Below are 13821 nucleotides of genomic sequence, written 5' to 3' on the forward strand. Positions count from 1 at the left end.
TGTTAATCACTACTAGATAAACACAAAGAAAGTCTGAATGGAACAACAGTACAACAAATGGATTATATACTTGAACTGCTTATATATACATCTGGTCACACCACCATAAAGGACATTTTTAAACGAAATCAGTGGTAAAACGATGACAGAGATGGGCATCACAAAAAGAACTGAAATGGGCAGTGGCCAATTCGCTGAAACAATGTATCGTCGAGCAAGTTAATTACTTCAGACACATCCTAGTAATTGATGGGTCAGACGTTATAAGATCTCCGGGTAAACTTGTGGTCTATGATCCGCAGCCTAGGTGTTAAAATATACAAGTTGGACACCATCCAGAAGCGGGACAATACTTTTACTACGGAGGGCCAGGGAAAAGTGATCAATGTCCTTGAAAATGTATAATTCAACATTGATGACATGAAGTTGGATAGAGGAAGAAGGGGTGGTAAAAGATATGTAGGTGCAGTTAAACAAAACCGAAACACATTTAAATGATTTATATTTTGTTGCTTTTCGACTCAAATTCTTTACTCCTTTTGACAAAATTAAGGGTAAAACACACTTTACCCCTGTAGTTTAGCACTTTTTTGTATATTATCCCCTTATGATTTCAAAAACTATACATGACTCCCTTATAATTTGGATTAAAGTGTCAAAATAATGGAATCTGCATTTCATAACGAAGTTAACTAAAATATTAAAAGTACACATATATAAAGTTGAAAATTATCTATTAACCACGGAGGATTATGTATATATTTTGAAAATCATAAAGGGATTATGTGGTAAAATACTAAACCATAAAGGGAGTTTATATGGTAAAATATAAAACCATATGGGGTTAAAATATTGTGTATACTATGTTTATATATTTTGGTCACTTCAACCATTTTAATTTTTAAATAAAAATAATTTTGATATTTTCATGACTTCGTTATAGAAGATCATTTTCATCACTTTGACACTTTAATCCAAACTATGAAGGAGTTATATATAATATTTGAAACTATAGGGGATTATGTGAAAAATCGCTAAACCATATGGGGAGCAAAGTGTATTTTACCTTAAAATTAATTGCCAGTCTGTAGTTATGCATCCACAAAACCTACACTCCGATGTGTATTATTGTCTTTACAAAAAAAAAAAAAAGACTTACAGCGAGATCTTTGCCTTTGAAAGCTTGCATGGTGTCTCAGATTCATTTTTTATTTGGCCCGTTACACATATTTTGGATATTTGATAAGTACACATGTTGCGGCACGTTATCATTAGCATCAACAGATCGGCTAAAATGTGTTGATAATTGCTTAATCAAATTTTGCAAGCACAAAATGTTAGGGCAGAAAAGAAAAGAAAGCTTAAATTCATAGAGGAGAGGCAAAAGCTCCTTTTTCATTTCTGAAGTAACTCCCAAATTTGAAACTTGTCTCCTATTTGGCGTCTGGAATATTTGCTCATTTGCACTTTGCCGTGTCAAGATGGTTGGTTGTAGGATTAAAAACAAAAAAGCCCAATGTGGTATATCTAATACACAGAAAACCCCTCCATGATTCCAAAATATACAAAACGACACCTCATGTTTTGAACTAAATTGTAAACTAACAGAATTCGTTAAACTTAATGAAAATTACGGTTTCGACCGTTAAACTTACCGGATTCCGTTAAGTTTACCGGATTTCGTTAAATTTAACGAATTTTGTTAGTTTACAACTTAGTTCAAAACATGAGATATCATTTTATATGTTTTGAAATCATGAGGGGGTTTTTCTGTATATTAGATTTACCACAGGAGTTTTTTTTACTTTTAACCCTGGGTTGTATTGGTAAAGGATTTTTTCTTACCAAAATCTATGTTATATTTTTGTTATGCCTTTTTTTTTTTCTTTACAAATGGGAGGTCTTTTTCCTCACTTATAAGTATGTTACTATTCTGCATAATAGATGTGATTATGTAGTAATCATTTTCAGCTCACTAAAATTTGGGATAATTTCAGAAACCTCCCCTGAGGTTTATAATAATTTCACTAGCCTCCCCGAAAGTTTGTATAATTTTACTTACCTCCCCTAAGGTTAAGGTTTTGATAACAAATTGGTCCAATAAGAAAAAGTAACATTATAAAAGTACTTTAAGAAGAGAGATGAATTTTTAATTCCATAAATATCCCTTATGCATGTATATAAGTTGTATTAGTAAAAGAATGAAAATAATTAAAAGTTAAAAACAATCAATAAACACATTTCACTACTCAAAAAGTTCACATTTAATAAATTAGACAACAGAAATAAACAAAAAAAACTATATTAATGATCACAAAATTCAACAAAACAAACTATATTAATAATCCTTTCTTTTCCCTCCTCTCTCCTTTATTTTCATGAAATTACTTTACAATTGTCATAGCTTTAAGAGCTTCAAAGAAAATTGAAATGACGGAAAAGAAATGCAAATTTCAAAATTTTTTCTGTTCAAAATCATAAAAATCATAGCAAACATCATATTAAAAGGGGAGAACTGCACAAATAATCCCTCACATATTGCAAATGTGAAAATTTAGTCCCTCAGATCGAAAATGATCAATTTTAGTCCTTATCAAATAAAAAAGGATCAATTTGAGTCCCTTTTCACTTTTCCGACTGATTTTTGCTCGGAATATCTCACGCGCACACCACGTGGCCAACTTTTCAAGGGTAAAAATGCCAAACCACTTATATGTTGACCAAAACCAAAATGTAAAGGGCGAATACTTCCTAAAATTCTTGATGCTCGAAGACTTGACTGAGTCCAAGAATCCTCTATTCCGTAGTCCTTCATTACCCAAATCCCCGCGCTAAAAGAAGCAAGAGAAGAAGGAAGAGGAAATTCTTTAGGAAACAAGCAAAGGCAACCATCCAAGGACCCTAGATAAGTGGTTTGGCATTTTGGTAAGGACTAAAATTGAGATAAGGAAGAAGAAGAAAAGCTCTGCGTAGCTATGGCGTCCATGGCTAGTGCAAGCGTAGCTCCTGCTGGATTCTCATACGGCAGGCCTCCATTTTCTGCTTCAGAGAAGCTGAGGAGAACGGTGGTGGTGAGGGCTGAAGCCATAAACCCAGGTATCAGGAAGACCGAAGACAAAGTGGTGGACTCTGTTGTTATCACCGAACTGAACAAGCCTCTCACTGCTTACTGCAGGTTTTTCATTTACCATCTCTTGCGTACTTGATCACTTCCAACTTTTCTGATTACCTTGTTGGATCATGGAAGGGAAACATGTTTTCTTTTTCCTTTGTTTTGGGAATTAATCTGTCTGGAAGCCTTGTAGATTCATTCTTTGCTCAAAGTAAAATATGAACTTAACAGGCCTTTGTATTCAGACACTACCCTCTAGGAATTAAGCCTAAAACACTGATAGAAGTCAATTTTAGCATGAATGCCTAACATTTAATTATGTTAAGTGTGAATTCAGGCCATAGCCAGGGGTTTTTGATGACACAGTAAAAGTAAACATTCTTTTGAGCGGTGACGGATTGGTTGACTTGTTGGAGCAGGTGTTGGCGGTCTGGGACTTTCCCTTTATGCGATGGAAGCCATGTGAAGCACAATAAGGCTACTGGAGACAATGTTGGGCCTCTGCTAGTGAAGAAGCAGTGACTAGTAAATGATATAGCACTATTATACATTCTTGAATATTCCAAACTTGGTGCAGCATAGTATATCGTGTTCTGATGGGGAAATCCTTGTATGTTCTTAATGCAATATGATGATCTCTATCTGGAGTTGTAATAAAGTGATAGTTTTCTACTCCTGTAGTGGAAATTCCTTCTAATTTCAACTAGTTCAATCAGAACCAGAAAAGTGGTTTTGGTCCTTTACATTTTGGTTTTGGTCAACAGATAAGTGGTTTGGCATTTTTACCCTTGAAAAGTTGGCCACGTGGTGTGCGCGTGAGATATTCCGGGTAAAAATCAGTCGGAAAAGTGAAAAGGGACTCAAATTGATCCTTTTTTATTTGATAAGGACTAAAATTGATCATTTTCGATCTAAGGGACTAAATTTTCACATTTGCAATATATGAGGGACTATTTGTGCAGTTCTCCCTATTAAAAGAGATAACTAGTAGGGCTGTGCATCGAAATCGAATTCGGTAAATCGGAAGCTTGAAATCGGAATTTTTCGAAATTTGGACATGAATTTTCCCGACCGATTTCGAATTCGAATTGGCCAATTCCGATTTCGAATTCGATTCCGAATTGAATTCGGAATTCGGTGAATTCCGAATTCACCGAATTCAAACCTGTTCCCTTTTTTTTTCCCCTGTTCAAAAATGGAAAAACCTGTTCGTATTTAATAACTTCCCCAGTACTGGAATGGTGGAACACAGTACTGGAATGGTTAATCCAACAAAGGGGAAAAAGGACAAATTGGATCCTTTCCTCTTTTTTTTTTTTGTCTAGACTAAGAATCCAACATGGCAACAGTTTCCGTTACCCCAATTTGGGTCACAGGTTCAGGTTCTCCTGTCCATGATTTTGACTTCCCTTCATCTAAAATTACCAAAAGAAAACATTGAAAAAAGATACATTTCCCTTATTTTTAAAATTGCGGACGTTATTGTTTCCTACCCGATGGTTCAAAATTGAAATAAAATCCACGAGAGGATGAGTCTAAGATAGGGAGGGACAGAGCAATCCAAAGCAAAAAGGCAGAGGCTTTGATATCAGAAGCTATTGGAAAGAGAAGAAGAAGGGTTACCGAATACTGTGGGTGTTTCTGAGGAATGGCAGAGCTTTGCTTGGTGGCTTCACATGGCTCCCATCCTGGAAGTAGTGATACCATTCAAGAACCAATCATAATTATAGATGTGTATTCTGCCACCCTTAGATCAGATAAAGAGTATGAGTATAAAGACTAAAGAGTATGAGGAAGGAAGGTGGAGGCGGTGGATGCGGAGGAAGGCGGTGAGATAGTGAGACTTGAGAGACGATGAGGAAGAGGCGGAAGAGCTAACAGATTAGGTTTTGCAATTTCAATTTGCGCTTTTGCTTTTTTGTCATTTTGGAGGTTGATAGGTTGTTTTGTAATTTTTGTTAATTGTTAGATGTATTAGTATTATTGTTATTAACTTATTATATTATATAATATAAATTATATATTACATAAATAATATATTGTTAAAAAATATTATATTATATATATATTATTAAACGAAATCGAAATCATAGTTCCGATTTCGAATTCCGATTTCAAAAAATATATTTTCGAATTCGACCCGATTTCGACCAATTCGAAATCGGAATTACCGAATTCAACTCCAAATTACCGAAATTCCGAATTCGAAATTCCGAATTCAATTCGAAATCGATCTCGAAATCGGAATTTTTCGACTTTGCACACCCCTAATAACTAGTCTATTTTGTTGAACCTTGTAATCATTAGTATAGTTTTGTTGCTTATTTGTATTGTTTAACTTATTAAATGTGAACTTTTTGAGTGATTAAAGGTGTATTAATGGTTTCTAACTTTTAATTCTTTTTATTTTTCTACTAATGCTACTTGTACATATTTATAAGGGGTATTTATGAAATAAAAGTTTCATCTGTCGCCTTAAAATACTTTTTTAATATTACTTTTTCTAATTAGACAGATTTTGCTATTAAAACCTTATCCTTAAGAGAGGTTTGTGCAATTTTACAAACTTCAAGAAAGGCTAGTGAAATTGTCAAAAACTTCAGGGGAGGTTTATGAAATTATCCCCTAAAACTTTAAAAGCAAAATGGTCATATATTAAGTAAACATTTAGAACTAATACCTCTTTCAATGCTTGGATGCAAGATTATGTCAAGAAACTTTGTGAGATAATATTAAATCACTTTTTGTGATTTAATATATGTTGGAAAAAAAAAAGTGGTAGCAAAATGTATGCCGAACTTATCCTGTTGGGATGCACTTATAACTGACACTTCAGCAACTAATAAAAGAAGGATGTTTCTCACTAATTAATGTTTTGCACAAATGTACAAACAGTTAGTTCAAGATAAGGCAGTACATAAATACAAATACAATGTATACAAGTTTCGAATAAGTGGAGAGCTTATAAATACATCTTGTCCCGGGCACTTACAATGACACGCTACAACCTCTGGATCAATTAGGCATTCGCCCTTTAGTACCAAGAAGATCATGAAGGGAAAGTCTTTATTGATTTTGTCGTTCATTTTCAGTCTATATGATGCCTCAGGATTGAACTTGGCAAGCAAGGTCCCCCTCAAATCCATCAAGGTAATCAATGTGCTTGTATATGCAGTGCTTGATCCTGCCTCGCTCCTTGTTCATCATGATGTTTTCTCTGCATGCACGTCTTTTCTTTTTTTTTTTTTTGGGGGGGGGGTTGTTGTAAACATGTATAGTTTCTCGGTAATGCAACCTACTAATATTTTTTGCTCTTTTTCTTGTCCGTATAAATTAAAAAGTAAGTTCTGTATCAACCTCTAGCTTGAGGCAAGGCACTTATTCAACCCATTGATGCATGGTTATTGTAAATGGCAGAGCCCAGATGGTGATACAATTGATTGTGTCGATATCTATCATCAACCGGCATTTGATCATCCTTTGCTCAAGAATCATACCATATTCGTGAGTCTTTCTTATTCCAACTGATAGCAAAAGAATGTGAAGTTTTTCTCAGAGTAGCACTTAGATATTCAGTTATGTGTATAATTATATTATGGATGAAAATAGGTTCCTATATTTTGGATGTTGCAGATGAGGCCTTCTTATATCCCAATACTAGATGGTGAGAGCAAGATGTTCAATTTCACTACCGATAGTCAGGAGGATTCAGAACAAGTTACTCAGCCATGGCAGTTGAATGGGGAGTGCCCTGATGGAACTATTCCTATCATAAGAACCAAGAAACAAAATTTCCTGAGAGCAAGCTCTATCAAAAGTATTCCTCATCAATTCTCAGCTCATACACAAATTACCAACGGAGTAAATCATGAGGTATCAATGCACAGTTACAGAATTCTTGCTAGACCTTGCATCAAATGTTCGAAAATTCCAGCAAGAATGCGAAAATTTTGTTGCACAGGGCCTGATCACTTCTAAAAGAATGGTGTATGACACTCATGTCTATATGTAAAAAATTTCCCACACAATTGGACAGAATTATTTGTTATGACAAGTTCACAATTTCAAATAGACCTAGATAACATTAAGTGTGTGAACAATTTACGATCGAGAGTCCTCAAAATGTGTTAACATGACGACAGTAATTGCTGACAATTGACTTCATTTGACATCTACTACTTTTCTTTCAGCCCATTTTATTGTTTTCCTTTGTTTCCGTTTGCAATGATTTAGCATGCGGTTGCATATGTTCGAAATGATATTTTTTATGGAGCAACGGCAACTATAAACGCATGGAAACCCCAAGTTCAGAGCCGTGATGAACATAGCTTGGCTGGGATTTGGATTACAGGAGGCTTCTATGGTTTACCAGCCAACGGCATTCAAGCTGGTTGGATGGTATTTCTTTTAACTAATACAGCTGTCACTTTGATGTAAATAACAAAAACAAACGAAGGTATTTGTATCATATTTTTTGTTTATCTATATTAATGTTAACATCTGTAACAGGTCTCCCCAGGTATATTTGGAGATAGCAACGCAAGACTTTTTACTTACTGGACTGTAAGTCACTAGATGCCATTGCCATCCAATTGATATCTTAATTTGCCGGATCAACCTTTCAGTGTACAAAACATATAGTTAAACTTGCATATGTTTCAACATAAATTGGTAATGGAGGTGTTTATTGAAGTTAGAAATTATTGCAGAGAGACAGTTATAATTCTTCAGGATGCTACAACTTGCATTGCTCTGGCTTTGTCCAAGTTTCCAAAAGATTAGCTTTGGGAGCAGCAATCCATCCCACCTCAACCTACCATGGTTCTCAGTATATTATCACCATATCGATGTGGAAGGTAATCATTAGGAAATCGATCAAGAATATTATAGCATAGATTAATGGTCAATACTCAAGAGTTAATAGTTTGTGATCTTAGCATGAACGAGTATGTTTCCTGCAGGCCTCCTCTTCATTCCAAAAAGAACAACTAGTTTTTTTTTTGCACATGCTATAAAATATCAGTTAAACTTGTATCTTTTATTATTGGATTTCCAAAACTTAATAGAGTTGGTGTAATTTCATTAGGACCAAAAAACAGATGCATGGTGGCTTGCATTCGGGAAATATACTCATATTGGTTACTGGCCTGCTTCTTTATTCACGACCCTTGCTGCAACAGCCACGGGGATCCAATGGGGTGGAGAAGTGATAAGCAGGAGCAAAATGGGGCAACACACAACAACTCAAATGGGCAGTGGCCATTTTGCTGAAGAAGGGTTTCGAGGGGCAAGTTACTTCAGGGATCTTCGTGTGCTCGATAACAACAACGTTGTAAACCCTCCTGATGAGCTTGGGAACGCTGCTGATAGCCAGAATTGCTATAATATTAAAGTTGGACATTCGAAGACTTGGGGAGATTTCTTCTACTATGGAGGACCAGGGAAAAATCCTAAATGTCCATGACCAGGTGTATTTCAAGATTCTCCACACAAGGCTGGAGACGAAATTAAGAAGTTGGAAAAAAGATGTGATTATGTACTTTTATGCTCAATACAATAAATATATATATATATATATAAATGTTTTAATGTGGCATAGGACAAAGCCAAGAACTTGCAATAAGTGTGGTCAAATTTGAAATTTAATGCAGTACAGTCTCTATAAGTAAGTACTATAATATCACCTACACATTATTATTATTATTATTGTCCTATACAATTACTCATCTTTTGGAAACATTGTAAAAAAAGATTCATTCCTAACACTTAATTTCGTTGAAGAGATTTGATACAAAGGAAAAAAGAAGCAAAATGGAAAAAAAAAATATCACAAATGTGAACCTTATATCATTAAACCAACTAAGTCTCAAAAAATATATTATTAACTTAATTATTAATTAGTTACATGTAAAAATCCTAAACTCTAACCATTAACTACATAATTAAGTGACGATCCATACAAATACAATTAAATATAAAAATATGATGTCAGACTATGCAATAAAGCATCAAGGATTTCAAAATTAATACTCAATTAATGAATAAGACTGGATCACATCTGGATCCTCTTGAGAGTTAAGAGTGGTTTTCCTTCTTTCTCCTATAAGACGTTCTATAATCTATCATGGAGTTTTACAATACCTTTTGAATACCATATATATGAGCTGATACCAAAATTGCCGACCAAGCTAGTCATGAGGTATCAAATTTTGGAAAATTCGTGCCTAGAATGTAACATAAATTTCCCACACAATTACCAAATTGTTTGGTTGTCATATATTTTCAATTCCAAAACGACCAAAATCGTTGTTAGATGTGAGCAACCTACAAGAGTCCAAATCTGATAACAAGACAGTAATTACGTACTTACTGAGAATTTTGAGTTTGTTCTTTCTTGCTATTTACCTTCCTAATTAATGTCTACTTTTTAACTTCCAAAAAGTATTAGTAGTATCTTATACCTATGATCAAATATCGTTAGTAAAACCTTAATATTGAGAACCCTTTTTCTATAATTGGATTTGATAACTTCTAGAGTGGGTATTATTTTGTTAGGACCGAAAAAACAAATGCATGGTGGCTGCGATATGGAGAAGACAATGATATTGGTCACTGGCCAGCTCCTTTGTCTACGAACCTTTTGTTAAAAGTGCTTCAGTACTCGAATGGGGTGCAGAAGCGATAAACTTCAACAAAAACGGAAAACACACACAACAACTCAGATGGGCAGTGGCCATTTTGCCGAAGAAGGGTGGTAGACAAGGGCAGGTTTCTTCAAGGGTCTTCGTGTAGTCTAGAAAATAAACAGTATGATCACCTGCAGAGTTTGGGAAGGTTGTTGAAAAGCGAAATTGCTATAATATGAAACTTGGAAATTCGAAATCTTGGGGAGATTACTTCTTCTATGGAGGACCTGGCAAAAATCCCAAACGTCCATAACCAGTTAGTATAATTCAAGATTCTCCATATAAGGGTGGAGAAAAAAAGAAGTGGGAAAAGATGTAATTGTGCATTTGGATTTCTAGTAAAAATTAAATTAAATTAATGGTTTTTTTTTTTTGTGGCATTGGGCTTAGATTGATTTTTCCTTTGATGAGATTTTGGTTCTCTTGGCCATGCATTTGACAGCATGGTATTATGAGAGTAAAAAAGGAGAGCATATCCCAAAAAGAAAAAAAGGAAAACCATAGCACATAATAATTATACTAATTTGTAAGTAATAATTGCAATGAGATAGTAGAAAATAAACACATTAAACAATACCAATATTTAAATCCATAATTACAGTGTATGGTAGTTAAATACATTCGATACAAATTGTACTACTAGATCATTGAATTGCAATGTGTGCACTAAGAGAAAACAAAATCTTTTAGAGCATTGCTATATTAAGCGAAACATCAACACGAAATAGATTAACTTTATCCACAAAAGAGAGGAAAAATAGAGAGTAATAATAAATTAGAACATCTTCCTTTTTATCTTTGTCACTTAATTCGCTAATCCTATTTTATATCTTTTTTCAATCTTTTAAATATCTATTTTTAATGATGTCTCCGTTTAATAAATAATGAGACTAAGGCTAGTGCAAAAGTGCCTCGCTTAGCAAGCCGCAGACCCAAGCTCGACCCTGCAGCAGCCCAATCAACTACCATGTTGGACTGTTCCGATTGACTAGGCTGGGCTACGATGGCAATGGGAACAACGACGTTGTATTTGGGTACAAAAATACTATACTGTTAATTAAATAATTTGAAATTTTGATTTGATGGTTTTTATTTTCGATACGATAGCTTTCAACATCACGGGGATGGGGAGGACCCGAAGAGGTCTTGGGATAATTCGGAGAGAACTGAACCATCACCGGACCAGACGGGTGGTATAAAATATAGTATTATAATATAATATTATAATATAATATTATAAAATATAGTATTATAATACAGACGGGTGGTATAGAATTTAGTATTATAATATAATATTATAATATAGTATAACTACAATATTATAAAATATGAATTTAGCTTTTAAAGAGTTTCTTATACAGTATTATAATATGTTAAATTTAAATAATTCCTCTATTGTTGATTTGAGTTCCAAGTAAATTATCCAACTCATTGTTCTAATTTTTCAAAAATTAGTTGATGACTTCCCTACAAAAATATCCCATCTTTTTTACCTTGTACCAATTGTTAAACAGAATGAATTCAATTAAAATCCTACTAATAGTGGTGCTGATTTTTTCCTCCTTTCTTGCTAAAAAAAATAATAACCAGATTATTACACAGGATAATGGAAATTTTTAAATGTAAATATGCAAGAAGAGGAAAACTATTTATGGACTGAATTGCTGATGGACAGAAATGTGGGGTACTATTCTTTTTCTTTTTTTTTTGGGTAGGGTGGGTCAGACGTCAATGCAAACTGAAAAACTAGGCTGAATCGTTGATATCATCCTCTTAAAAGATATATCATTTCTTTAAAAAGGAAAAAAGAGAAAAAAAGATATATCATTTGGAATTGGATAATTTGTTGAACCCATCTTTTTCTTAGTCATTAATGTTCGGTGAGGCACAGTTTTCAACAAAGAAACGTCTAGTTCTAGGATTAAATAATCTGCAATTTCTTTTTGTTTGCGTGACTACTAGGTAGGTGGTGCCAACAAATGCAGAAAAAGCTGGGACTAGGCATGCTGATGATGACAGCCATTTGATTGAAAGAAACTTTAATTTCTATTTTCTAAATATTTAAGAAAAATAGGGAGTTTAACTAACGAGCATTCATAGGTAGGGCACTTATTAACACACATAATATTCACATAATTTATCATATATATATATATATATACATATTAATAATTAGTACCCTCTCTTACATTTATATATATATTTTATTTAATCTTATATACTCTTTTTTTGTATTTATTTACTTTTTCTAATTAATCTTATATTTTAAAAAATATGACACCTGAAACGTATCACCCCTAACCCTTTATACTACTCTTAAATTTGTGGATAATGAGGGATAATCCTCAACACCTATAAGTAAGAGTTTCAAAACTTTTAGGTGGATTTCTTTTTCAAGAAAAATATATGATGTGATGGAAGTGAGATGGAGAAATGATTTAACTATAAGTTTTGAAAAAAAAAAAAAACTTTCAAATAATAAGAATCCAAATGGACTTTGCATTGTGGGCGGCTATGGTCCGCCACTTCTATATTCCAAGTTTAGGAGATTGGTTATTTCAGTATGAATTTCTGTACGTAATATTCACTAAGTCATAATTTACCAACTTTTAGTGCATGCATTTGGAACATATTTTGACGTAATTAATTGGACCTAGATTAGATAAAATGCATGGAACAAGATAAAATCTTTGTAGTGGATAAGCTTTGTTGCGTAACCTTTTGAATCTTCATGTCTCCAACTTTAGCAATTCCTTTTAAATTTGAAATCCCTAATAGAGGACCACAACTTTATCTTGGAAATCCTAGCATTTCAACATGGTGGCCAAAATCCTGCTAAGAGAGGAAGTCCCAAAGAATCTTCAATAATTGGACTATGTCCAATTCAACAGCACCCCTAGATCTGTACAACTCCTTTAAGATGCAAAAGAAGAAGAAGATTACAGTTGAAATATATACTGTACTTTAGGGGAAAAAGTTTTTCCTTCCTCAAAACATCTAACTGGCAACTGTAATAATCCTCATAAATCATACCCTAGCTTCTTTGTTCCCCGTTGCAGATAGTTGGATAGCAGCATTTGTCTTCTCAGAATAAAAAGTTGATTGCGACGCATCTACCATCCAAGAACTTGTTGTTCCCTAGTACTGCAATTTACTTTTGCATCCGAAAATTCGCCATGGCCGCAGGTAGCGGAGCAATTCTTTTGTTTCTTTCTTTTTTTCTTTTCAGCTCCATCGACAGAGTTGCAACATGGCATAATTCATGTTGATGGATTAGCATTCTCATCCCCGACTTACCTAGAACAACCCTACAAGCTTTCCTTCACATTTCAAGTTCGAAACTAGATTAATCGTCAAAATAATCAAATATTTTGACGTTTTACAAAATTGTTATGATAAGACGTGCTCTGATATCTATCGATTTCAGATATATATTATGTTATTGAATTTTTCACCTCAAAAACAGGCTCATAAGGTGAGATTGTTTTCTTCACACTTATAAACCAACATTTTCCACAAACTATATAGTAGATTGGATATATATAAGCCAACAATCTAGGCTATAAATTTGGCCATCCAAAGCCAAATGTTACATAGGTTTGTTGGGGTTTTGTGTTGTGGGTGGCGTTTACTCGTTTTCATTTATGCCCAACTCATTTATGAGTGGAAGGATCACTAACTGTTATTTTATTAACAAAACAATCCTGTTTTGGGACACAATAACTTGGTGAAAATAAAGTAGAGAAAAAAAAATTTATCAGTGCAAGATGGACGACAAGCAATCGAAAGTTTATGAAGCTGCAGCCGAAGACTTCCAACAATATTCTCCATCTGCAGAAGGCGTTTGGTTTGGAGGCTAGAAGTAGAAAATGAGAGCCGTAATTACACCATATCATTGCATCAAATTGGCGTCAAAACCACCCAATCATTCTAAGTGGAAAACAAGGCTGTTGAATCTTGGCATTGAAATTATCATAGCATCATAATAGTCTTATAGATTATTCAAGATTGTGAAGGGAAATC

At 34.0% G+C, this 13821-nt stretch overlaps 2 protein-coding genes across 2 annotated transcripts; both read left to right on the plus strand.

Moving 5' to 3' along the window:
• The first annotated feature begins 2948 nt into the window (after window positions 1–2948).
• LOC113763362 (CDGSH iron-sulfur domain-containing protein NEET-like) lies at window positions 2949–3707 on the plus strand. The gene is made up of 2 exons (XM_027307135.1): window positions 2949–3175; window positions 3532–3707. The coding sequence occupies exons 1-2, from the start codon at window positions 2976–2978 to the stop codon at window positions 3632–3634; spliced, it is 303 nt and encodes a 100-aa protein (XP_027162936.1). The 5' UTR covers window positions 2949–2975; the 3' UTR covers window positions 3635–3707.
• A 1053-nt stretch (window positions 3708–4760) lies between these two features.
• On the plus strand, window positions 4761–8576 carry LOC113759429. The gene is made up of 8 exons (XM_027302004.1): window positions 4761–4876; window positions 6205–6262; window positions 6530–6616; window positions 6746–6985; window positions 7346–7510; window positions 7622–7675; window positions 7822–7968; window positions 8199–8576. Exons 1-8 carry the CDS (start codon window positions 4761–4763, stop codon window positions 8574–8576), a joined length of 1245 nt encoding a protein of 414 aa, XP_027157805.1.
• The last annotated feature ends 5245 nt before the right edge of the window (window positions 8577–13821 follow it).

This window comes from Coffea eugenioides, chromosome 2, assembly GCF_003713205.1.
Source record: "Coffea eugenioides isolate CCC68of chromosome 2, Ceug_1.0, whole genome shotgun sequence".
In the NCBI taxonomy this organism is placed as follows: Eukaryota; Viridiplantae; Streptophyta; class Magnoliopsida; order Gentianales; family Rubiaceae; genus Coffea; species Coffea eugenioides.

Bases quoted from the DNA above. Each gene is read 5' to 3' on its own strand.
- LOC113759429 (XM_027302004.1), top strand. From the start codon at position 4,761: ATGGCAGAGCTTTGCTTGGTGGCTTCACATGGCTCCCATCCTGGAAGT. The intron at 6,263-6,529 runs GTAATCAATGTG...TGTAAATGGCAG, and splicing joins TCCCCCTCAAATCCATCAAG to AGCCCAGATGGTGATACAAT. The intron at 7,511-7,621 runs GTATTTCTTTTA...CATCTGTAACAG, and splicing joins GCATTCAAGCTGGTTGGATG to GTCTCCCCAGGTATATTTGG.
- LOC113763362 (XM_027307135.1), top strand. From the start codon at position 2,976: ATGGCGTCCATGGCTAGTGCAAGCGTAGCTCCTGCTGGATTCTCATAC. The intron at 3,176-3,531 runs GTTTTTCATTTA...TTGTTGGAGCAG, and splicing joins CCTCTCACTGCTTACTGCAG to GTGTTGGCGGTCTGGGACTT.